This window comes from Prunus persica, chromosome G7, assembly GCF_000346465.2.
Source record: "Prunus persica cultivar Lovell chromosome G7, Prunus_persica_NCBIv2, whole genome shotgun sequence".
NCBI classification, from domain to species: domain Eukaryota; kingdom Viridiplantae; phylum Streptophyta; class Magnoliopsida; order Rosales; family Rosaceae; genus Prunus; species Prunus persica.
In genome coordinates, this window is record NC_034015.1 from 22191014 (window position 1) to 22217790 (window position 26777).

Here is a 26777-nt window from a genome sequence, read left to right on the forward strand (position 1 = left end):
TTGGTCTTAAATTTGAACTAAACCTTATTTTATTTATTTAGGGTTTGGTAAAGCTCAAGCAGGTATTGGAAATGTGTGCGTGCCTAAGTAGCACGCTTCTGCCAACTTTATGTCGGCGGCTCATCTGAGCTCCAACTAAAACACCCACCTGTTTGCAAATTGCAGGAACAAGAAAGAAATGTGCACCCCTTAATTAAACCTCTCACTGCTTAGCTAAACGGCTAATATGCCCAGCAGTTTTCCAAGCTTCACAAACCAAAGCAAGGCAAGAATGCCATCAATTGAATTGAAGCAAGCCCAAGCATTCATGATTCATCCCACACCCAATCCAACTACAAAGGCCAATATAAGCTGCATCTCTAACAAATATTATTTCTAATTGAAATACTTGTATATTTGTATTTCCTTCAACAAAATACAAAATTTTCAAGCTCCCAAAGTTTTCCCAAACACAAACAGCAAGGGAAGTAATAACAGGAAGAAAAAAAATTTGAAACTACTAGTCCAAAACTTATGTCCCTATCTTCCTAAACCATAATCTAATTATTCTAAGCTAATTAATACACTAATACCGACAACACCCTTCGTACATAGTCAACTATCATCGCATATTACCCTCTCGCAGGACATCCATCATATTGTATATCCGCTTGTCTGCCCCTGAATGAACCTGCATTAATATTTCATATCAGAAAGTGAAGGAGTGCATAGTCCTATGAGTACAATAACAACTAACCAAATGTTTGTTAACAATATTCCTGCCAAATAATCGATTGCTATTCCAATCAGATAGGATCATTTGAATCTGAATTTAACCAATCTTTTTCCCAGAAATAAAATTACTTTTTAACATATTATACTTTCTAAGACTGAAATTTCATTATTCTAGAACAATGAGATGTTACAGAAAAAAGGTAAATGCAAACGGATGGCAATGACAGCTGAATTACACCAAAGATACTTTGATTTATAAACCATCATAAGCACTGTAACAAGTAGTAAAGCAAAAGAGGGATGGAAAATCTTCATCACCTTCTTAGCAAGGAAAATTACAGCATCAACTGTACCCTCTGCATATATTGATCTACCACAAACATTATGCTGAAACTCAAAAGAAACTCTGCAGAGAGGAAAATTAAGTCAATGCAATAAAATGAAAACTACATACGCATAATAAATTGAGACAGAGAGAGCGAGGATATTTCTTATTACGTTTGATCAGGTGAAGTAAGATGATACATATGAAATGCATGACCAGACAAATGCTCCTCTGGAACTCCCACCATCTCTATCTGTTGCTGGGTATCCCGGATCAATTGGATCTGACAAAATTGTCAAAAGATTGAAGAAGAAATATTAAAAGATGAGGCATGATAAGAAAACTCTCTAAGTTTGTTTGGTACTGCATGTATGGGGACTGAACCCATTGAATAGATTCTAATAGACACACAAAAAAGGAGGGAAGCAGGGGAAAAGGGTGAGGAAAAGAGATGCTGCAGTTAACCATTTCTAATTATCCAAAGCTATAATTAACCATGTATCCTTAGCATGCCTGTTCCATATCAAAGCACACGCCCAACTTCTGGAAGCAAGAAATAACAGCCTTAGCAGTTCCAGATGTGTCAACTTTACTTGATTGATGGGATTCCATCACCTAAAATTTTAAAAAGATGAATCAGCCACATCATCCAATATGAATAGAACAAATAGAAAATAAGCACCTTGAAAATTTATAACATTCTGCCGTTTTGAAAGATATTAATGATAAATAAAGTGCAAACAGTTGCAAGATTAGTTTATGCAACTCGCAGGAAGGCATAAGCACACAGAAGCCCAAAACAGAAAAACGTACCACTGAAAAAAAACATGAACATGAACACTAACTACTGGAGTTCTACTGGACAAACGTATTTACTGTGAATAAAAAGATACCAAAATAAATAAATAAATGAAAGTTTTAATTGATATATGAAAGTTGTCGTTTTCTTCATTAATAATTCATTTGGAAAAGAAAAAAAAAACAATTGCTATAGGTAGGAAGGATATAAGATAAATACTCGTTATGAACAAAAAGAAAAATATAACAAACCAGAGAAATGAACGTCAATAGCATACTGAAATATGACTTTTGTCAAATAATTAGACTATCTCTTATTCTATATTTTGCATTTGTACCAAATTCTAAGAAAAAAGTGAAGCACCTGTAGGGAATACCCAGAGAAAGCTCCAGGAAATTGCTCAGCCATAATTTCCATGGCCGCAAGAAATGCCACAACCTAATCATACAAAACGAATATTAGGATATGGAAGGCAAAGCCCTCACAGTAGTAAACAATATTAGAAACCATTGAGATACAAAATCTGATCACCTGTTTTCCCATTTGTGGGGAAATTACAGCATAGACTTTTGAGTCTTCTACAGTTTTATACAACTGATCCCTATCTCCACCGGTTGTTCCCATCACAAAGGGAACTCCAACTTTGCCATACAGCTCTGCATTATCTGAATATGAGAGGAAAAAAAAAAAAAGATCCAAAAGAATCAAGAAATAAAGTCACCTAGAAAATTTACCATTTGCTGTTTGCAGCATCAATGGAAAGTCAAAATAGAGTTTCAAACCTACGATATTTACCATTTACTGCAGAAGGCACAGTGAAGTCGACCACAATCAAATTGGGATATTTCTCAAGAAGGGATGCAAGGGTGCTTTCTCGTTCAGAAGGACCATGCACCACAATCTCGGTTGCACCGACTTGGACTGTTTGCCCAGATTCCTCAGCAGAGCCAAATGATACGGGAACCACTCCGAGTCCTGCAGAGTCTGCTGCTTGGATAATGGCCTTCCCCATTTTGCCACTACATCCGTTTACCTGTTGGACAAAATGAACACGAAGAACTAAAGGCATTTCGCATATGCAGTTACAAGCGTTCAAATTATCAAAGCAGCAAGCAATGTCGCTACTAGAAAAAGATGAAATATATTTCAGCTCAAACCTAGATTTAGCATTACCATGATAGGAATGTCAATCTTGTTCTTGGACATAGACTTGTCATCACGTTGGTTAGGAATGGCTGAAATTGACATCTTTGGGATCATACTGATAGCTGATGATGATGATGATGAAACTCTTTGCTTCCGATTGGTACTAATAGCACCCAATCTACTGGTTCCAGCTCCACCCAAGAATGCCCGCTTAGGTTGCTGAACAACGATGCAATTGGCTGGGACTTTAAGCATCAACGCCATCGTACGTACGGAGTCTGAATGCCACAGCTTCTTTGAGGTTAGGGTTTTAGAAACCAAACTGAGAGTCAGACACAGCGCATCGCTTTGTTTTCGTCTCTTTTTTGAAATAATCGCAGCCATCGGGTTAAATATTTGTATCATAAATACAATCCAATGGCTGAGATTAAACAAAGAGGGAGGGAGATTGAAAGAGGTTTGAAACGCGGCGTTTTTGCATAACCTGTCCGGGTTTAGGTTAGGTAAAGTTAGGCAAGCGGCAAGCCTATGTAGGCATTTGAGTTGAGTTGAGTTGACTCTATTCTCATTCTCTCTTGACCAGCTGCTAGTGAGTAGAGTTAATTGATTCAACAGTCGAACGGTAACCTAATTCTTGTTGATCTGAAAATTGAAATGGCTGCTGCTTCCGCCTCCGCTTCAACCCAGTGTTTTAACTCACGCCTCCCACTCACTGATAATTGCCACTCTCATCCTCGTCATGGTGGTAGCAGCATTCTACGCCTTCAGCTGTCTCAGATACCCAAATCGCGCTCTCTTTCTTCATCTTCATCTTCCATAGGAGGTTCGCTTTATTCTCTCTGCTCCACAAAGTAATTCAAGAAGTATTCTTATTTGTTATTATTGTTTTTACTCAAGTAATGTAATCTATTTGGATTCAATCAAACAATTGAGGGGCAGGTGCAATTGAGAGGAAGGACCATCACCCCCAGCGTTCGTCTTTTGCACGAACTGCGGCTGTTCGGCATCTCGTTGGTTCCGTCACCACAACTCAGGGCCTTCGTTTCGCAGTGGTCAGTCTTCACTCTCAATGTCTCAAAAGCGCACACACCCTATGTATGTATGTGTGTATATATGTAATTGACTAATTGTTGTTGAGTGAGTCGCTTTCTACTTTATGGTACTGACTTCTCTATGCTTTCTATATTTCTTTGATTGTTGTTGATCTAATTATCTATTTTCAAGGTTGTAGCGCGGTTTAATGAGATTATCACAAAGCAGCTGTTAGAGGGAGCTCTGGCGACTTTCAAGAATTATTCAATTCAAGAAGAGGATATTGATGTATATACCTAACATAAACTTCCAGTCATCTGCCTAGGCTCTTCTTCTTCATCTAGTTGTTTTACACTTGTTACCATTGATAATGATCCTTGTTATAATGAAAGGCAGAGTGCTTGGCAGTTTCTGTGTCAAACTAAGGTTTACTTTGATGTTTATGCTCTAATTTCCAATGTGATGTTTATAGGTAATTTGCTGAATTGAAACCAACTATATGCCCTCATGTCTTCTGATCCCAAACTCACCTGTTTTTTGTGTATTTCACCAAAAAATTAAAAATAATAATAATCAGACTTTGACTGCTTCTTTGTTATGTCCTAAATTTCTATTTCTGACATACCACTGCTGTCAAATTTCACTCCTTGGCAGTAAGATGATAAAATCTCAAAAAGAAGTAAAAATGTACGGTTTGTCAGTTCTTAGCATTTTGCAATATCATTTGGAGACAACTTTAACCCCAAAAAGAATAATTTGTTACTGTGCTTTTTGGTTAAATGCAGCAGATCTGATATCATGCCTTATATTTGTAAGGTGGTTTGTAGTCTTATTGTTGCATGAGCTGATTTTATGTGGCCTGATTATTTCTATTGCTTCTCCCTCAGGTTGTATGGGTTCCTGGTAGCTTTGAAATTGGTGTAGCTGCACAGAGGCTTGGAAGTTTAGGAAGATATCATGCAATTTTATGCATTGGAGCTGTGGTATTTTCATGCAATTTTACATATCCTTAATATAATATATTGTCTCCATGAGAAGTTCATTCTTTAGCATACTGTCTTGCTGCTAAAACCCTAATTTATGAACTGATCATTGTCAGTAGATAAGAGGTGATACAACTCATTATGATGCAGTTGCTAATTCAGCAGCATCTGGAGTACTTTCGGCTGGATTAAAATCAGGTTGGTGTCTGTTTTTTGTTAGTTGCCAAATTAGTTTTATCTTATATCTCGTACTGAGAAACAATAGCATTAGGATGGTCTGGGAAATCTTTTCCCGTCTTGAATTTCTTCTTTGGTTGGTGGTATTGTTTCCTTTTCTTCCAAAATGCTTGAATTTTGTTTCCTCATAACCACTTCTCTTATGTCATACTAGGAGTTCCATGCGTTTTTGGTGTCCTAACTTGTGATAATATGGAGCAGGTAAATCTTTTAACATATTCAAATGTAGCACTGGCAACTCTCTACAGTTTTCTTCTAATTACCAAAGTGGGGAATGATCTTACTGTTGCCTCTCATAACAATTGCAGGCTTTAAACCGAGCTGGCGGTAAATCTGGAAATAAGGGTGCAGAGACTGCTTTGACAGCTGTAAGTTGATATCAAAGTATCATAATAAGCTATGATGGTACTGGAGTTGTTGCATTTGGAATGGATTGCTTCTGTTTATATGTATATCTTTTATTGAGTTGGGTTTGGTCTTGCTTCTCTCTCTCGAGTTTTCTTCCCTTATAGTTCATTGTTTGCCTAGATTTTTGCATGCTGTCTTCTTGTTTTGGGGAGGGAGTTCCAAGATTTCTCCTTCTTGCCTCCATTTTAATCTCTTTCTTGCTGAATTTTGTTGTAGAGTTTGTAGTAGAAGATAAGTGTAAATAGAAATTATGGAAAATAGTAAAATATTAGTTAGATTTATATAAACTTACTTCTGTTGCATTGATATACTATAACATTAATTTAGAAACTGTAATCTGATTAATAGCCTTTTGTATGACACTAATATGAAACAAAGAGGGTAGTAGCAAGTAGGTGCCATGTTGAGGAGGGGTTTGTATTTTATTTTTTCTCATGAACCGCACTTAGATATATATATTTTAGATTTGTTCTAAGAGTAATGTTATTTGTCTTTGTATTTTGATTTTTGGTATAACCCTTTCATGGTTATTTTGATTTGTACTGCAGATTGAGATGGCATCTTTGTTTGAGCACCATCTGAAGTAGTGGTAATGTTACACTGAGGAGAGGCAGATAAATTCTTAATTTGGCCAGCGTTTTCCTTTACTAGATGTGCTTGGTTGTTGTTGTTGTTCCATTTTTGAACTGCTAAAATTTATATCTTGTGGGTGATTGAAACTCCAACGAGGTAGCCATGTTGTCCCAAACTATAGTTGGCTATTTGTTGATTGCTAAGCCCTGATAAAAGCATCGAGGCTGAAGCTGAATTTAAAGAAAAAAACAAGAAGCAATGTTTGATGTTTCGAATAAAAGATTTCTATCTTGCTGGGTAGATGTGATTCGATGTTGCTTTTTCATATTTGCGAACATTCATTGTGGTTCCTTCACCGATTATCTCACTTTGAGGTTGAAATCTGAAAGGAAAGGTCGTTACTCTCACCACTTGCTATGTTTTGGTGACCGACATGTGCACGAGCTGTGTTTGATTTCGTAGCCTAACTTTATTTTTTGCAATATTTCGTAGCCAAACTAGCATACTTGTTTTTTGTGTACGATTGCACTGGAAGATGTTTGGGATGTCGCTAGTACTTAAGAATCTAAGATGTTGTAAAAGATAGGTCGGTCGGTGATCAACAAAATTTGATTTGGCTGACAGCATCAAACTAAAGTATTCAAGAAGCGGTCTCATGTCCCTTGTGAGTGCGTTGCCGCATAGACCCGCCATATCCAAGACCTTTTCCTAAGCTGCAAGCTTCTTTGACGCATAACAAAAAGAAAGAAAGAGATTGAACCAGGAAAACACACAAGTCTTTTTTATATAAAATTTTTAAATAAATAAATAAAAATTTATATAAAAAAGAGGAAGAAGAAAGATACTTTTTGTTATATATTAAACAATCATTGTGGCTGGCTGGTTGTCTGGCTCGTAAGATCAGACCAACTGAACATATTAGCAAGTGAATAGTCGTCACTTGTTGTTACACATATATTAGCTACACGATATTTTTTTTTTTAAAGTAAATTTGTTTTTACAATTTTACATGTGCGCCTGGCCAGTACTCTTAATTTGAAGAGAAGACCATAAAAGCTGAGCCAACAATGCCTAGCTTCGATGCCACTCCATTCCAAAATGCCCAACAGTCGCCAGAAGGCTTCAAGCTTCATTTCCAAACTAAGTGACAAAAATGCCCTTTTGTCCACCCCTTTCTTTCCCTAGTTAAAACTTAAATTTAAAAGATGACGAGGAAAATGACCGGTCAAATAAAGTGGTGCAGTGCAACTCCTAGTCTTAAACCGTGAGTGAAGAGCAGCGGTAAGCTTCAAAATCCATGTTGATTTTACCGAGCATTTTTGCCATGAAGAAGCTGTCGTCAGGTTACTTGTTAGGTTAAGAAGGTCATTTGCAGTTGCATTTTATATTATTGGACAACTGGTTTGTTTGTGCATCCGTTAACTATGAATATAACTTTGAAGTCTTATGAAACAAAGAGAACAATTGAAAAGAATAAAGAAAAAAAGGGGCAATAAGAAGCTTAGAATCAAAGTTATATGTACATAAGAACACAAGAGGAAAGATTGATGGTGTTCGACATGCTTCATGTGTGATATATCATATATATATATATATATATATATATTCATTAGAAAAATGGTTCTAATCAGGTTTACGCAAGTGGGATGGTATTTGCTCAGAAACCAAATCCTTGCCTCTAAGCCTCTAAAGCTTCAATAGCCATGCAAGGAAGATTTCCTCAATAGCCATGAGGCGGAAGAAAGCAAAATACTCCCTGCTTATTCTTTCTATTTAGTGATCTTAAATCAGTTGGGCGGAAGTTAAAAGCTGAAAATACAGATTGCAAATTGTACATACATACATTACATAGAGTCTCTCGCTCTGTATTGTCATGGTGATCTTGCAGCGTTCTTTTATTCATACCTCCCTTGTTAGCACCCAAGCAAAGCACCACATAACTGGATCGGATTGTATTCATGAAAAAGGTTCACTGAAGCTTCATTCGTCTCTTCCTCCAAGTCCAAGCTTGTTGATAACCAATTCACAGCAATCTCAAACTCCCACTTTGTTGTTTCCTTCAGCCAAACAGGTTTATTTAAATTTCTACTTAAATCATGTAAATGATACATAATTTGCCTCTTAAGTAAGCCTAAGGGTATGTATATTCTTTACTTTTATTATCTTTAATCAATTCTTCTGAAGAGCATCGATCTAGATTACATTTGTTCATGTCAGAGTGTGGCAGCTATTGTGTTTGGAGATGGACATGAATCACAGCTTTACCCATTGACAAAGAGAAGATCACAAGGGGCTATACCTATTGCAGCAAACTACAGGCTCATTGATTCTGTTGTGAGCAACTGCATTAGCAGCAACATAAACCATATATATGCTCTAACACAATTTAACTCTACTTCTCTCAATTCCCACCTTTCCAGAGCTTATTCTGGAGTAGGTCTTGGGAATGAGGGGTTTGTTGAAGTAATTGCAGCATATCAGAGCCCTGGCAATAAGGGATGGTTTCAGGTCTGCATAATCAAATCCTCTGGAGTTTTTATTATTTCATTTACATGTACAAGTAGAAGATATGTGTGTGTGTGTGTGTGTGTGTGTGTGTGTGTGTGTGTGTGTGTGTATATACTCTCTCAAGTCTTGAATTCTAATAACTTGATATTAGGGAACTGCCGATGCTGTCAGAAGATGCCTGTGGGTGCTGGAAGAGTATCCAATGACTGAGTTTTTGGTCCTTCCTGGTCACCATCTCTACAGAATGGACTACCAAAAACTCTTAAAGGCCCACCGAGACAATAAGGCTCACATCACAGTTGCTGCATCAATTGCCAGGAAACTTCATGATCCGGGTTTTGGCTTTCTGGATGTGAACTCTGAAAATCAAGTTGTGGAGTTTAGATTGAAGTTGGAGGGAAAGCCAGTTATTGCTGTTTCAGTAAGTAGTAGTAGTAGTAGTAGTATATTTTTATGTTTGTTTATGGTATTTCTGGTGTTTCCTGAGTAAGCCTTGAACTGAAACTTCAGGCCAAAAGCTCAAGAGAATCCAAAGATACTGCTCAAAATAGTATGACGAGTATGGGAATCTATCTCATCAATAGAGATATAATGAAAAGGCTTCTAGAAGAAGATTTTCCCAAGGCAAATGACTTCGCAAGTGAAGTAATTCCGGGAGCCATGTCTATTGGAATGAAGGTCCAAACCATACCTCTGACAATTAACCAACTCTCTGTAGTGCGTTTGTTTCAAATTTCAAGTCCTTAGATAGTTAGATGCAAAGATTTACTATAATTTTGTGCATGTGATGTGAGAGGTCAGGTTCAAGCTTATGGATTTGATGGATATTGGGAGGACATGAGGAATATTGAAGCATTCTACCAAGCAAATATGCAAAGCACAAAGGATGCAGACGTGGGATACAAGTCGGTAGTAACTTCTAAATTAAGTTGTATATATTGGAGTAGATCCCCTCCCTCAAATTTCAATCTCATGGACTAACACAAACTTGCTCATTTCTTCCATATATGTATAATGAACAACACAGCTTCTACGATAGAGAAAGTCCAGTCTACACTTTGCGTCGGTGTCTGCCTCCAACTCATATAACTGACGACTGTGTAATAATAAACAGTGTAATTGGAGATGGCTGCATTCTCAATGTAAGAACTTAGAAGAGGATTGTTGAATAATGTCTTCAAATCATTTATCTATGTCTCCAATTAAACAAGTAGTAACTAGTGACCACTGATTTGTATTGTTTTCTTGTTTTCTTGTTTTCTTGTTTTCTGGGTGGGAAATGGTTGGTTGGTTGGTTGGTTTTGGACTTGCACAAGAGTAGGGATGCAGGATCAAAGATACAGTAATTGGTACCAGGACAAGAATCGGAGATGGGGCTATGATCGAGGATTCAGTGATCATGGGTTCAACTATCTATCAAGTAAGCCTAATTAAGTTTTAGTTAGGGGGTTAACTTAATTTGCTGAAATCAGAACCACTAGTGTGTGTTTTTAGCTTTCTTTCTAATGGTCTGATAATCCTTGCCATTAATTGTTAAGTGCATTTATTTTATACTTTGAAATCAAAATCCGGCCAAGACCAACCACAAACCATATATCTAATTTAGTCTAACTAACTGTTTCTAAAGTTAATGTTCCATTATGCTGTGTTTTTAATATCTAATCAACCGCTCTCACACTCACAGTTACAGACAGAAGGTGGTGAGAAGAGGAAAGTTCCCATCGGAATTGGTGAACATACTTTTGTAAGGAAGGCCATTATAGACAAGAATGCAAGAATTGGCAAGAATGTTAAGGTACATACATTATTATGTAGCTGCAATTCAATGTTTCATAAGCCTTGAGTGAGAGTGAGGGTTTTTTGATGTCACGACGACGACGACGACGATGATGATGATGGTAACTAACTATTATTCTGGTGCTGCTGCAGATCATGAACAAAGACAAGGCCCAAGAAGCGGACAGAGAAGCTAATGGCTATGTCATCCGCGACGGAATAGTAGTCGTTGTTCGAAGTGCAGTAATCCCAGATGGCACCATCCTCTGACTCTCACTCTTTCTCTCATGATCATGATCATGCTCATCCAATCCAATCAATTCTTTCTTATCAACGCCATGTCAAATTGTCAATGCCATTCATTCTTTTACAATTCAGTTGAGATCATGAAATAAAATAAATTTTATAATTACTTTTTTTTTTTTTTTTTTTAAATGTTGGAATTTGCTTCAGCCTCCAGCCTCCAGGCACCCATCGATGCAAAATTGCAAATTTACCATTTTCCTCCAATTCTTCAGATCGTTATCCACTCTCTGGTTCCTCCAAGTTCCCGTTTTCGATTGTGCATTTCACGGAACAATTAATATAAGCTTTCAGAGAAAAAAAAACAAACAAACAAACAAACCATAAGTTATCTTATCTCACACCTGCATCAAATTCTCCCCCGCACAGAATATAAACAAAACAAAAAAGTAATTAAATATTTATTTTTTCCTTTTCCTTTTTAGCCTGAATATTAAGTATACCTGCCAACCAATAATAATAATTAGTCTTACAATGATTGATTGTAATGAGATGGAATCACTGGAACCGTGGGACCTCTCTTGGATGGGGAGACCTTTAGGGGCTGTATACAGGTTTGATTTGGATTAGTTTAGAATAAATTTTGTTTCATGTCTGTTTTATTTAATTTTAGTTTTAAATGGGATTGCTAATATCGGATTCACCAAAAATACCTTTCTAGGAGAGGACTAATAAACTCATATGGAAAGAGATGATTAACTAGCTTCATACTCACCAATATATAAAATGCATATATTATATTTAGATTGATAACCATTCGTGAGGTGCCAAACGAAATTGGAAGTCGGAGAAAAAGAGATTGAGAGTCGAAAAGAGAGTGAGGAAATATACAAGAGACTTGAGCGAGAGGGAGGCTCATGCGAAAGAGAACAGAGGAGATTGTTTATTTCATAATTAAGACAAATACAAAATAATATCAGATAACTTTGATTCCATCTTCTAAAAATCTGAAAATGAAAAACCATGAAGAATAGTTTGACTATAAAAACATAAACAACTATAATAAATAAACCAACGGTGAGTTTCCATTGTGAGGGTAATGGGGTTTTTTTTTTTTTTTTGAATAATGCTATTCGTATCATATTTGTATATCATATTCTTATACCATTTAATGTGGCAGATAATGTGGATAGCAACATTAATTAAAATTATATAACATTTTCTTTTCTTGTATGATTTATTAACACTTAAAAAAAATATTAATTAAACTTTTTTATATTAAAATACACTTCATTGATTTAATTGATATGACATATGATATGGACGTGTTACATCATGTGGGATAAAAATGTGATGATGTGACATGGGATTGCATTCATAATTCAACGTGTTTTAATTTTTGTTATTTTTAAAAATTCTTTTAGATATGTTTAGTGGCTTCATTTGATTGTTTTGCCCCATTTAGTGCCCGTTTGACAATGCTTATTTGGGGTGATAAGTGATTTTTTTAAAATTTTGAGAAACCCAACCTGTTTGGTAAACTATGAGAAAATCACTTATGATGTGAGAGAAAGCTATAAGGGAAAGCAGCTAATGAGGTGCTTTCATTTTTTGATTATGCAGGAATCAGTTTCGAATAGGTGCTAGGTTTAATGATTATGCGACAATCATTTTCTGGTTATGCGTAAAATCAATACCAAGAACACTTTTAACAAAAATTTTACCAAATGCCAAACTGCTTTATCTCACATATGATTTCTCTTACAGCAAATTTGACAGCGATTATTTTCACAGTATAGCAATGCCAAACTGACCCTTATATTGAATTTCTTTGCTTTGGTGTTTTTCATAAAGAAAGGATAATTTCAGGGTTTTTGAATATTTTACCATTGTATATTGGTAACAAATTAACAATTGAATTGAATGCATTCATTGTGTCGTGTAAGAGAGATTTCGCCATTAGCCGGCCCCAATATAAGTACTTGTTTGGCATTGCTTATTTGGGATAATAAGTTATTTTTAAAAAAAATTGAGAAGCTCAGCCCGTTTGGTAAACTATGATAAAATCACTTATTATTAAAAATTATTGTGAAAGAAAGCTATAAGGGAAGCAAATAATGAGGTGTTGTCATTTTCTGATTATGCGGGAATCAGTTTCGAAAAGGCACTGAGTTTAATGAAATTTACAGACTTTCGAAAATACCTCAATCTATTTCACGCAATCTCTTCTCTTGAATCTCTTCTATTCTTCCTTCTTCTTCTTTTTTTCCTGAAATCAATTGAAGCACACTCCTGAGAAGCCACAAGACTCATGTAAGAAGTATATTATGTTTATTTCTTCTCAATTTCTTTTTTCCCTCTTTCTTTTTAATTTCTAGGGTTTTAACTTCAATAGTTGTTGATGTTGGTTTTTATTTTTATTTTTATTTTTTCCTGTTTTTGTTTCTTTGATGGAATATTTATTTTTAATAGAATATATTAGATTTAACTTGAAACATTAGTTTAGAGCATTTGGATACAAATATTTAATTTTCAACATAATATTTATTTAATTTTATAATTAAAATAATTTTAGGGTGTGATAAAAACAAATTTGATACAAAAAAATAAATATATACATATATATTTAAATGCTATTTTTAGTCATTATATACAGCTCACATCACTTTTACAAAAAAATTTACCAAATACTTAAAAATTAATTATTGTACTAACAACACTTTTGACAAAAAGTTTACCAAAAAGCCAAAATACTTTCTCTCACATCTGATTTCTCTCACAGCCAAATTTAATAGCGATTATTTTCACAACAAAGCAACGTGAAACTAGCACAAGTAAAGTCATATAACTCGCGACCCCAACCGAAGCTGCCGCTGCTTCTTCTTTCTCACTGCTGATTGCTCATCGCTCATTGCTTCTGCTTATAATTACATACTCAATTTAATTTTCTTTCTTTAAATCTTTGCTGCTTGTGTCGTTGGGCTGCATACAAATTGAACTCTGCTCCAGCTTCCAGGTATTTTAGCTTAGATCTCATCCAAAAATCAAAAATATTTATTTAGATCTGACATGTTCTTCTTCTTGGAGTGAGTTGATATTCGTTTTTTTTTTTAGGGGTCAAAATTGTTCATTTGTTTTATATTGGGAGTCAAAATTATGATCAAGTGGCATGCTCTGCATTCGCAAATAGATCAATAAATCAGAATGATATCCATGTATCATCAAAATGTGTTAGTAATTGGTATATATGAACTTTTGAAGGTGTTGATAAATCAATTGTAAATTGTATATATATGTATAGGGCGAGTAGGTAGGGAATACATCTTCATGGCATCGTATTCGTCGAGAGATGATAAGCCAGAAATTGCTGATCGGGATGCTAAGGAGAAGAAATCTGACAAGAAGAAGAAGGAGGGAGAGAATGATGAGGATGATGAGGGTGGATTTATCGATAGGGTGAAGGATTTCATTCATGACATTGGGGAGAAGATCGAGGGAGCAATTGGGTTCGGAAAGCCAACAGCGGATGTTAGTGCGATTCACATCCCTAGCATCACTCTCGAGAAGGCGGAGATCGTGGTGGATGTGCTGATCAAGAACCCAAATCCAGTGCCCATCCCTCTCATCGACATTAACTACTTGATCGAAAGTGATGGCAGGAAACTGGTCTCTGGCTTGATCCCTGATGCCGGAACAATCCATGCCCACGGAGAAGAGACTGTCAAAGTTCCAGTCCACTTGGTATACGATGACATCAAGAACACCTACGATGACATCAAGCCTGGAAGCATCATTCCTTACAGGTTCAAGGTCGATCTCATTGTCGATGTCCCTGTTCTCGGCAGACTCACTCTCCCCCTCGAGAAAACTGGAGAAATCCCTATCCCTTACAAACCCGATGTCGATGTTGAGAAGATCAAGTTTCAAGCCTTCTCCTTTGAAGAAACCGTTGCAGTCCTCCATGTGAAGCTGGAGAACATGAATGACTTCGACTTAGGCCTCAATGCTCTTGACTACGAGATTTGGCTCTCTGAAGTCAACATTGGCGGCGCACAGCTCTCCCAATCTGCGAATCTTGCTAAAAAGGGTGTCACTTTCATTGAGCTTCCCATCACCTTTAGGCCTAAGGATTTTGGGTCTGCGCTCTGGGATATGATTCGGGGAAAGGGTACCGGCTACACCATCAAAGGCAATATCAATGTGGACACGCCATTTGGAGCCATGAAGTTACCCATCGTCAAGGAAGGTGGTACTACACGCCTCAAGAAGAACAAGGAAGATGGCGGCAATGACGATGACGAGGATGAGGTAATTTATCTACTTGATGCACGTTCACTCTGCTGCACTGCAGGATTCTCATGATTCTCCTAGATTAGATAGTAGATCAGTTGTGGTTGATTTATTCCTTCCATCTATAATATATTCAAACCAAACCCCTGAAACAAGGATCAGCCAATCCAATTATTGGACTCTATATTATTACATCTCACCACCATGGCCCATACGTAGGGAAGAAACAAGCAATTAGTTTAATGTACGATGGAACAAACTGCAAAAGGGGCGGCCATTATCTTAGAGAAACTGATGTGGGTGCAATGCACTTGCCTGATCAAATAGACCACAGAGGCACAAGGCAATATTCCAAAAAATATTTCACAACTGCACTCAAATTGCCAGAGACAAATTTATGATATATCTATAAATTGCAAGAGTATTTCTCAAAGTGCAACTATATACATGTTCTGTGTATGGTGTCGTTGTATATTGACTATAAATGATGATGTACTCCTGCTCTGACTTCCCCTGGAACATTTTGCAACTTCCCCTTTTAGCAAGCATCATAAGCATTCTTATGGAGTATTAGCGTTGAGCTTTCACATGTTTTCCGCACAGAAGCCCCTGCAGTTGCAAATAAAACTCATGGTTACCTTACACATAAAATGGAAACGAACACTCAAAATTGAACACAAGTATCACAATGGTTTTTTTCTTTTCTTTTCCGGTTAACAGTGTCACAATGCTTTACCTTGCTACATTGACTTCTTGCTCTTGTAACTCAGTTTATAATTTTCTGTTTGCAGGACTAGACAAGGATTTGGCTTGAACAGTTAAACTTGTTGCTGTTGTCTGTTTATCTGTACTGGTATTTTAAAATAATAGATAAATAGGCACTTGAACTTTAGGTATTATAGCTTCTGGTTGGGGGAGAAATTGATATGATTGTTACCGTATAATTGTTATGTTTGGATAGTAATACACATCTCATAAAGAAGGTGTCAGTTGCTTTCTTATTGTAATGGATGTTGCAGTTCGTGCTTTTCTCCAAGTCCATTCTACTGTTGAGACTTTTGGGGCAAGTGATTGAATAGTTTATTCTCTCATTTTTCTTATAAATTTCAGTATCATGTGATTGTGTAAGCCAATGGGACTACGGTGTTTACTTATCAGTAATTGGTATAGTAATTATTTCATTTCCTTTTTGCTCTGTGTGTACTAACACGTGTTTAGATTCATTCTAATTCCTTACTTCCCCAGTGTTTACTTACACATACGGAATAAAAAATTATGGGAGTTCTATAGTAAAATCAGTAATCAAATACACTTAGTGTTGTAATTGTTTTTCCTTATTCTCTTGTTGTGGACCTCTAGCCATCTTGTAAACAATTCTTGTGTCTTGTATAATTAGTTTATTTTTGTGTTTCTCCATCGTGTTTATAATGTTTTGCACTTTTTCTTTCTGAAAGGTTAGGACCCTAATTTCCTAAAAGTATAATCATGGTTTCAAGAATGAATTTTCGTACTGGTTCTTTCAGTATCACAAACGAATTTTCGCATTTTGTGGTTTCGAGAATGAACTTTCACATTTCATGGTTTTAAGAATGAATTTTCACATGTTGTGGTTTCAAGAATGAATTTGTGCATTTTGTGGGTTTTGTGGGTTTCGCCAATGAATTTTCACATTTTGGGGTTTGGTCAATGAGTATTTGCAATTTAGCTTTTCGCTAAATAATTTTTGCATCTTGGGGTTTCGCTAATGAATTTTTCATTTCGTGGTTTCAAGAATTAATTCTCGCATTTTAGGGTTTCGCTAATGAATTGTCACATTATGGGGTTTCGTCCACGCAATTTGAGATTTTTTTAATGAATTTTCACATTTTTTGTATCACAAATGAATTTTTACATATGAGATCTTACTTCAACATAATCAAAATAGTCTCTCTTAATCCATGTTCCCAAGAATCCAAACATTGCCAGTGTCTATATACCTGCCTCAAATCCACAAACCTAAGTGGAAATATCCTCCTGTGTGATGAGGTTTGGGAATCCAGCCTCCCATCCTCTTTGGTCTTTGTGTTGCAAGCTGATGGGCTCCCATATCCCCCTAAGATGTGAGTTCTGGCTGTTAGAGGAGAAAAACGTTCCCTATTGGGAGGTGTCATACCTTTGGCCTCTAACAAATTTGTTTTTGTTTTGCTATAGCTTGTTTTTCATCTTTTTTTTTGCTGTGGCTGCTTTAGTTTTGCCGTAGCTTGTTTTTCTCTTTTCTTTTCTCTGGCTGTTGGTAGTAGAGGTGGGCACGGTCCGGATTAGTTCGGTTTTACTCTCAAACCACAGCTGAACCAATAAGAAAATAACGGTCCGGTTTGGTTCGGATTAGCCTAAAATCATAATAGAAACCGAACCAATCCAAACCACTTGTAATCGGTTTAGTTCGGATTGGTTCGGCCGGTTTGTGCCTAACACAAAACCATGCATTTTTCAACCTGCTCTTACATTATAATGCTAACATTTTGCCATTATATCATTTCATTCCATTCCATCAAAGGCTAATACAACATCATTCCATTTATTCAAAGGTTATCCAATGTCTAGCATGCATCTAAGTTCACAATTTCCATCAAAACAAACATATACAAAATTTGCATTAACCAAGTAGCATTAAATTTACTCATTGCATTCATCACAATACAAACAAATGAAAAGCTTTTATCACAGAGAGGTAAATGCTTTTATCACAGAGGTGGAGTTTGAATGCGTATGAAATTATGAAATGGACCCATTAATTAAGATAGATAGAGTAAGAAGAGCCACACAACACAAAGAGCAAACACACATAGTAGAGATAGAAAGAGAGGGAAATACAAGCACACACAAATAACTGGGATATGCAAATTAGAATATCAGAACGTGCACCAACATTCAGATACGCGGACTCACAAAACGCACACAAACCTTGCCACATGTAAACTAAATTAAATAAATAATAAATTGATTTATAATCGGTCCGGTTCGGTTTAGGACAGTTTTTAAAACTCTCAAACCACAGCTGAACCAAATCAAACCGGTTCGGTTCGGTTTTTCAAAATGTTGACTTTTTCTTTGGTCAAAACCAAACCAAACCAATCCAATATAATCGGTTCGGCCGGATTGATGCCCACCCCTAGTTGGTAGCTTTGTTGTTCTCTGGTTGTGGTTGTGGGTAGCCTAGCTCTATGTTTGTACTTCTCTTTTGGTTGGAATGAAAATACTCTTGACCCAAAAAAGAAAAAAAAAGAAGTTAAAATATCCTTCTTGATTTGAATAATCTAACTGACCCCAAATCAGCCCGAACTCATGCCCCAAAATTGGCCCTAAAACAACCCAAACTAAAGAGGTGGGCTTCACTTACTACGGTCACCCACTTAATTGGTGGATAATGATTTATGTGTACATTAACAGATTTTTTGATGGAGTTGACGGCAGGAGATAAAGTGGGTCATCAAACCTCGGTTAAGGGATGAAAGTGACCCATTTTGAGTTTTTTTTTTTTTTTTTTGTGGAGAGGGGGAATAAAATTTGACCGAAATTTCAAAAGGCATTGCCTTCTTTATTATTTGATTTCATATAGATATAATTGAAATTTTAAACACTTTATTTTACATTCTTACACAAACAAAACATAGAAAATGAAATAAAGTTATATTTCTCGATTACTTTTTCAATATTATCAAATATATGAAAAGAATCTTCCATTTTCCAAGAAATGAAAAATAATCTCTTATTAAATCCTTGGGAGATTCACTATTATACCCAATATGGGGGCCCAAATTATAAAAATATCCTATATAAAATGGACTTTAGAAACACACCCAAAGCCCATTTACAACATAACAAAAAAGCTTTTAACTTCTTATAAATTACAAAACTGCCATCAATTTCTTAAAACAAGCCAACCCCAAAATCTCATAAAAATACCCAAAGCACTCAATAGGGCATCAAAGTAATTTAATAATCAATATTAAATTCAATAAGGCCAGCTATCATTTTTTGGGTCTTTTTTGGGTTTGTTTATAGGAATTCAATTGTGTAGGGTTTATTTATAATATTAGTGCTAGAAATGGGTATATCACTAAATATCTCTAAATCCTTTCCGTGAACCAATCAGATGACTAGTGTACGAGGAAGGAAATTGAGAATCACAAACAGAGAGTTGCATTGCCTTGCATTTGTATGGTATTATTGGAATCATATTTATATTTAATTTAATTAATGTATGGTGGTGAATGAAAGATGCATTGAATTAGGGAGAGAGAGAGAGAGAGAGAGAGAGAGAGAGAGAGAGAGAGAATTGGTCCAGCACATGACACATGCACATGCCCATATGCTGCTGCTTATGCTTCTCCTGCTGCATCTGACGTCTATGTCTATCATCTCCCTCAGACACAAATCAAATAGAATGCATGCACTACACACACTTACTATTTTCTGAGGTCCACTTGATGCCACTGCATTGCATATGCGGCTGGCTCATCTCATCTCATCTCATCTCTTCACTTGAAGAAAACCCACGACACATGTCAAATTCCATTTCTTCTTTTTTGGTCAGGATTTTCATTTTCTTCTCAACGACAAGAAACCGGGATTTCTTGTTTTGCAATGAGAGAAGTGTTTGGGCCCAAATTCGGCACGCCCAAGACCAGAAGGCAGGCCCATGATAAAATTGTCTGCCCAGCCCAGAGACTTGAGAAAAACAAAAATTAAGATCCAAACAGTTTGGGCTTCACACCAAGAACGTTGGAAATAAAGCCTCAGCCCAAAGAAAGCCCAGATGTGGAAACTTTCGAAATGGACTTCAAAAGATCAGCCCGTAATTTTCGATAGATTCAAAACCAAGGGATCAAAGACACACCCACGTGATTGCCTCAGCTTTGGAAAAGTCAGCATTTTCAACTAAAATTTAAAAATGTGAGAGGGACGTCTCTGAAACACTGCCAATTGAAGATCAAAAACCCATCTGTGTTCAAGATTTTGCTCCAAATCAATACACCATCTCCCAAGAAATTCACGGATCACGCTTTCTAAATTAGAACGGGAAACAGGGAACCACTCAGAAAATACAAAAGAAAAAGAGCCAAAACCGCCATAAAAAGCCCACACAGACGGTGGCGTTGGTTGAATTAGAAAGCTGCCACCCAGAAAACCAGGGAAGGGACTGTTTTTAGGAGGTGACTACTCAGAACCTATCTAAACAACTCTTCTTACTTTACATTATAAGAGATCTTTTTGCCGCCCATTATTTAAAAGATTAAAAATGACCTCCTTAGGAGGATCTCTTATAAAAGCGAAAGAAGGCAAAGAAACAAAGGACACTCAATTCATCAATCAATCAAAATAAATAAATAAGAAAAAGTTCACTTGGATCCCAAGAGAAAAAAACAGCTTTAGATCAGAATCCCAAAGTTCAGACTTAGAAAATAAGTCTTCTGAAAACGAGATCCTTCTCGTTACAAATTTGGTTCAGCAAAAGCCAAGACAAACATAGTCTGAGTTTTCACCAATATGAAAACCTCAATAAATTTTACAGCATAGTTCCAGCTTGCTAAATCCTCGAGAATAGCCACTTCTGTCCCTTCAAACTGAAGAATTCCTGCAGTTCTGCCCGCTCAAAAGTCTCCCAAGGCTTGAAGTAGATTGAAGCTCTGCCAAAATTGAACTTTGGTATCGATTTACAGCTGAAGCCAAGCAGCCAAAGTTGTTGACAACACAGTCCAGTACAGACATACCCAATCCAGCCCGGATCAGAAGTTTCTACCCAGGCAGAAATGGGATTCCAGCCATCTTCTTGTTTTTCTAGAGTTGATTTCTCCCTTCTTAATTTTGTAAAAGGCAGTTCTGCCTGAAGCAGTATTGTATTATTATCTATTCTGGCCAGAACAACCATTTGATACTGAGATAGATTATGAAAGTCCTCACCAGTCTGAGGCAAGAAAAGAACTTACTTGGGAGATATTCCTCACCCAAATTCACAATCATTTGTTTTAGAAGTCAGTAACTTGAGGCGCAAGTTATCCAATCTAAAAATAAGTATGCTAGAATTTACATTACTAGCAGTGGCACGCTCGCACACCAAAGAAAGCTGACTTGTCGACCAACAAGTGGTCTCCAAGCCAGTGGGGAACTTCGCCCTTCCACCTCAGGAGTAAAACACGAAAACGGGTGAACAAGAAGGAAATGCCTTTTTGTCTTGTTATTTTAGATTAAATTTTAATGAGATGATATTAGAGAATAAAAGTCAAACATATTATGGTAGAAAAAATTATAAGAGATGATTTGAATCCAACAGAAAAATCATAAATTAATATTTATTCTCTAATCACTTTTGATGTTACCTTGAACATGTTCAATTTTTAAAACTTTTTTTGATAGACAAAGGGATACTCAGTTCATATTTCGAATTCCAACACCCTAAAAGAACTACAGAGACGAAATTGTTAGAAAAGTATTACCATATATTAATCTACTTCCTTATTCGATAATATTTTCTTTTTTTTTTTCTTTTTGGAAAACAGAAATAAATTGATGTGAAGAATGGGTCCTTCTCACTTATTGAGAAAGTTATAAGTGAGACAGGACATGTATCATGTATCATGTATCATGTATCATGTATCATGTATGTAGGCTTTTTATGCTTTCAAAATCATCTAACGACACGAGCAATGTATGACGATGCGTAGATAGATGGCCACCACCCTCCGCATGACCTAGCTATTTGCAAATGTAATAAAGAACTGAGACATAAAAGGAAAGGAATGATTTCATACTTGAATAGATTTGCAAATGGGCCCCCTTAATGTCAATTATCTTACAAGTTGTGTTTGGTTTATGGGAAAATCACAAAACTTGTATGAAACAGGAATATTACTAATTTGTTATTTCTGATCAATTACGATATGTCAAATAAAAAATTTATCATGTATGGCATATCTTAATTAATAGAGAATTGCAAAATAGTATTATCCTCATTACACACAATCTTTTATTTCTTATATACAAAAAAAAACATAAAAAATAATTTCCCATCAAATTTTTTTGATGAATTACTCAAAATATAGAGTGGGCTTTTCTGAACTCAACTGGGCCTTTTCTAGAGAGAGACGAGAAAAAGGAGTGAGAGAGAGAGAGAAATAAATAACAAGAGTCTAGGGGTGAAGAACCTTGGGGGACACAACCCTGATTTTCCAAAACCAGCAACTTGCATGTCAGCAAACCCCACTTGAATGTGGAATTCACTGAACCAAACCTTTTTTTCGCTCTCCTTTCTCTCTCTCCCCCTAACATAATAATAATAATAATAATAATAATAAATAATAAAGAAGGGAGGAGAGGAGAAGGGAAAGAAAAGGATAGTAATAATAATACAAATACAGTGCAACAACCCAAAACCCATCAAAATTCATTCCGTTGCTTCAACAGGTTGATTAGCTAGCCAGCAGTCTCTTGCTTTTCAGTTTTCACCTTCCTCATTCTTTCCTTCTTTATCTCCGCAACCCAGCAGCCCCTTTCAGAACTTCTTCTTCTTCTTGTTGATGATTATGTATTTATTCTGCCATAGCCCAGTAAATCGAGGCCGTCTTTGACTCTGCCAAGAGAGTTTTGAGTTGAAGGTGGAAGAGCCATAGATAGACACTGAGATGCAAAAAGCGCTCAAGGGGACCTCTCTTTCTTGCTGCCTCATTCGGAAATTTTACTACCAAGATAACCAGAATCAAACACAAACGCATCACAGGTATATATATATATATATATATATCTATCGACCTTTATAATTTGTTGTAGATTCCACATGTCCTCTGCTTTTCTATTGTTGATTTCCCTTGTTTCATCTCCTTCAAAGCCAAAAATTTAATTTTTTATTTTTTAGAAAAAAGCAAAGAAAGATGGAGATTTCATTTCTGGGTTTGTTCCCCTCCCTATTTCGTTAGTTCATTTGTTGGGTTTGGGGGCCAAAGGCGCACGCTTTAACAAAATTTTATGCTTGTTCTGTTTGTTTGCGTGTTTTCCAAATGTATGCTATTGTATATCAGCAGTAAGATTGATTGATGTATGTGAACATATGTTATTGGGCGGAATATATATTTGTTCCAACATTTATACAATATATACTCTCTTTTTTTCTTTCAACTTTTGGTGGTTCATGTTCTCTTGATTTGGCTTTCAATTTTCGATTTTGATTGAAATTCTTATTCAGTTGGATTATTTGGGACGACGTCTCATGGTTTGTGCATTGTAGACTTGAGGAACTAATCACGTTTTCTTGCGATTTCTAGTTTCTTTCAAAGAAGTCTGAACGTCATTGTGGAAGTTGAGATCTCAGAAGCATCAAGCATCACAGGCTCCAAACAGATTCAGTGAGTTGTGGGCTGCATTGCATTGGATTGCTTTGCTTGTTATAATAGTTTGTTTAGATTTGTATGAAACCGGCATTAGTTAAAAGTGGGTTGGATAGTTTGAGTTCTAGGGATAAATTGGGCCTTTGAAGAATTCTCAGTGATATTGGAATTGGGTCAATACTCAATACTCCACTCAGTTGGGTGCTGTGTGTGATTCGGGGGAGCACATCAGGTAAGACTTGTGCCAGAAGGTTTTATTGATTTGCAAGATCGTTGTTCAAGCTGCATCATGGATGTTAAAACAAGAAAGGTTTCTGGTACCCCAGTGGATGAAGGGCATAAACTAGAGTATCATCATCATCATCAGAGACACATCAAGACAACGGAATATCGTCGAACACTATCACACGGTAGAGGGAGTGGCAGAAGACTGCTGCCGGCAAGCTACTTCAGCCTGGAGTCATTGCTTTTGCTTATATGTCTCACGGCGACTCTGTTGATCCTTCCTTTGATACTTCCACCGCTGCCTCCCCCACCCTTCATGCTGCTGTTGCTTCCGATTGGCATTCTAGCAGTGCTTATGATCTTGGCTTTCATGCCTTCTAATGTGAGGGACTTGACTTATACATACGTTTGAGTATATGGTGTGTTTGTTTCCAACACAACATATACACGCACCTCTTTCATCATACAATTTTTGTACTTCACCAAATGTGCTTTTTTTTTTTTTTTTTTTTGGGTCAAACACTAAATGTTCAGTACAAGAAAAACACTTATTTTTTCTTCTCCTCCCTTAACCATTCGCTAAATGTTCAATACAATACAACGATAACAGGATGGAACAAGTGACATATGAGGTGAGGAAACTCTAATTTCACGGTAAATGGATCGTGATTCGTGTATACCCATATGATTGTAAGGAGGGGTTCTCCTTGTTGACCTAATATATTTCTTTTTCTTTTATTTAACCAAATCTTGCTTAACAGTATATGACCAAATCTAATTGATAAGGTTGCTGAGACTTTCCAGAAATAGGCTGCCAAAACGTTTTTAATGCGGTCTTCTGATGGTTGGTACTTGGTATTTTACGTTCTGTGGAAGCTGTCATTTGAGAAGTTGAATACTAACCAAATGTGGGTTTTCTTTTACATCCGATTTCGATCTTCTTCTGTGTAATTAGCACAGTGTAATTTAAAAAATCGTCTATCAAAAAACGAACAACACTACATTATTTTAATAATGGAAATCTCTCCTGCACAGACTTAATTAAGTTGGTTAGAGCGAACGTGCTCTTCACGCTGCATCCGAGCGTGAATCCCTCTTCCAGTAGTTTAAACTTTAAACTAAAAATTAATGGAGATCTCACTCTCGCATGTATTATCAAACCCACTTTAACAATACTACTCCAGCACCTTTTCTAGTTTCCTCCTTCCCTCCATCTTTTCTAGTTTTCATCTTACCGAATAATAAATCCCTTCTTGTGACTTTAGCTGAGTTATGCTTAGATTTTAAGTACTCAATCACCTCTTCTATGTTCATCCCTCAATCCAATCTTTGCCTCAAAGCCCTCTCTCTAAATTCTTCCATTTTCTCTAAATTTCTACCCACGATATGAATGACTTCGCTGCGAGTTGCCTATATGTATCTCGCGATCTTTGTCAAATCAGGCTTTTGTTCGCTATTATGTGACTCTTATTTGCTTTTATGCGCAGTTGGATATTGTTGAGGTTGATTCTTCCCCATATCTGTTCTACATGTTCTTCTTGGTTAGATACGGTGGGTTCTATGGCGGCACGACTTCGATCCGTGTGGTAGTCATGGTTTTTAGGCTTATGATTTAATTTAAGGTTTTGTTTATTTTGGGCTGTTTGGATTTGGATATGGTCTATATTAGATTTTGGTGATTTTGGTGTTTTAGGCTCTGTTTGGGAATGCTTTTTTCTCCAAAAATGTGCTTCACTTTAAAGTTAAATATAAGGTGAAAATGCTAGGGATACCAACTTTAGATACCAACTTGTGTACCAACTCTCTAATAAAGAGTAATGCTATTTGGACACACAACATTAACCACTTTAACTGGTCATCTTATGTGGCAACTGATGTGTCATACCATGTCAATTAATGAATGCTGCTATGAGGCCACTCACTAGGAATGCTATGATTTTTTAATTTGTTTTTTAATTGACATGGCGACATTCATTAATTGACATGGCATGACACATCAGTTGCCATATAAGGTGGTCAGTTAAAGTGGTCAATGTTGTATGTCTAAATAGCATACTCTAAATATCTCAATTATTTCAAAAGCAGTAGCTTTTTGACAATAGTTTTTAAAAGTAAATTTTGGGTTGCTTCTCAAAATTGCTTTTAGAAGAAACAGATATGAGTTTTTAATGAATTTTTTAATTTTTAAAATACCATCATTAATTTTAAAAAATGATACCACCTCCACCTTCACATCCAACTATACCACCTCCATCACCTCCACCACCAACACCACTACCACCATGCCACCACCTCCACCTTCACAACCGCCATCCCCACCACCACCACCACTACCACCACCTCCACCACCTCCACCACCTCCACCTTCATCACCACAACCACCACCTCCACCATCCACCTTCATCACCACAACCACCACCTCCACCACATTACTACCACCACATGATTAGGGCATAACACTTTTAACATCATGTTTATTTTAGCCATTATTCACAGTTACAACAGTTTTGTATTAAGATTTACCAAACAGTTTTGACATTGCTTTTTGTACTAACACTTTTAAAATATTTGTTTACCAAATATAGAGCTGCTTTATTTTTACAATTAATTATTTTCAAAACACAACATAAGCAAATTTTTTTTTTCAAAAAGTAACAACAATCCCAAACTGGCCTTTAGTTTACGCGAATTTTGTCCGATTTAGCTTTTCCTTTTGAGTTGTTTTTTTCTTAGTTGTTGCTTTTGCAGTCATGATATTCATGTCTTTTTTTCTTTTCTTTTTTAATGAATAGCGTTTGATTTTTTTAAATTTTTTTTTTAAAAAAAAAACAATAATACTCCAGCAAATTGTAATAGTTTGTAAGAGCATCTCCATGAATGCTCTAGCCAAAACTTGGTTAATTGTGACTTTAAATGGCACAAGTTAATTATATGGTTACCCACTTTAACAATACTACTCTAACCATGGTCTCCAATTTTGACTAATACTGAATTTCAAATTGTTTTTGTATGAGTGGTTTTTTTTGGGTTGAATTTTGACTAAAAGCACCTTTGTCTGGTCTGCTCGAGATGCTCCCTAAAACAGAGAGCGTTGTTTTATTTCAAAAATCCCAAAGGCGACGGTCGTCAAATAGTCGCTTTTAACTATACATCCCCCT

The 26777-nt window shown here is 36.3% G+C and overlaps 4 protein-coding genes and 1 long non-coding RNA gene across 5 annotated transcripts; 4 read left to right on the forward strand and 1 right to left on the reverse strand.

Moving 5' to 3' along the window:
• Window positions 348–3363, reverse strand: LOC18769021 (4-hydroxy-tetrahydrodipicolinate reductase 2, chloroplastic). Its single transcript, XM_007202396.2, has 8 exons — window positions 3012–3363; window positions 2634–2871; window positions 2370–2503; window positions 2202–2276; window positions 1553–1654; window positions 1213–1322; window positions 1033–1120; window positions 348–670 (listed from the first exon to the last, which is right to left on the reverse strand). The coding sequence occupies exons 1-8, from the start codon at window positions 3246–3248 to the stop codon at window positions 602–604; spliced, it is 1053 nt and encodes a 350-aa protein (XP_007202458.2). The 5' UTR covers window positions 3249–3363; the 3' UTR covers window positions 348–601.
• Window positions 3509–6542, forward strand: LOC18769523 (6,7-dimethyl-8-ribityllumazine synthase, chloroplastic). Its single transcript, XM_007202452.2, has 8 exons — window positions 3509–3807; window positions 3924–4036; window positions 4209–4304; window positions 4904–4999; window positions 5119–5197; window positions 5391–5437; window positions 5545–5604; window positions 6193–6542. Exons 1-8 carry the CDS (start codon window positions 3639–3641, stop codon window positions 6229–6231), a joined length of 699 nt encoding a protein of 232 aa, XP_007202514.1. The 5' UTR covers window positions 3509–3638; the 3' UTR covers window positions 6232–6542.
• Window positions 7851–11234, forward strand: LOC18769576 (inactive glucose-1-phosphate adenylyltransferase small subunit 2, chloroplastic). Its single transcript, XM_007202934.2, has 9 exons — window positions 7851–8288; window positions 8435–8725; window positions 8877–9146; window positions 9236–9403; window positions 9527–9630; window positions 9753–9867; window positions 10047–10145; window positions 10410–10520; window positions 10655–11234. The coding sequence occupies exons 1-9, from the start codon at window positions 8091–8093 to the stop codon at window positions 10769–10771; spliced, it is 1473 nt and encodes a 490-aa protein (XP_007202996.1). The 5' UTR covers window positions 7851–8090; the 3' UTR covers window positions 10772–11234.
• LOC18770029 lies at window positions 13559–16224 on the forward strand. Its single transcript, XM_007202160.2, has 3 exons — window positions 13559–13760; window positions 14046–15052; window positions 15826–16224. Exons 2-3 carry the CDS (start codon window positions 14072–14074, stop codon window positions 15829–15831), a joined length of 987 nt encoding a protein of 328 aa, XP_007202222.1. The 5' UTR covers window positions 13559–13760; window positions 14046–14071; the 3' UTR covers window positions 15832–16224.
• LOC18769301 lies at window positions 22325–24178 on the forward strand. Its single transcript, XR_002272665.1, has 2 exons — window positions 22325–22790; window positions 23332–24178. It is a non-coding gene; the product is annotated as an uncharacterized LOC18769301 (long non-coding RNA).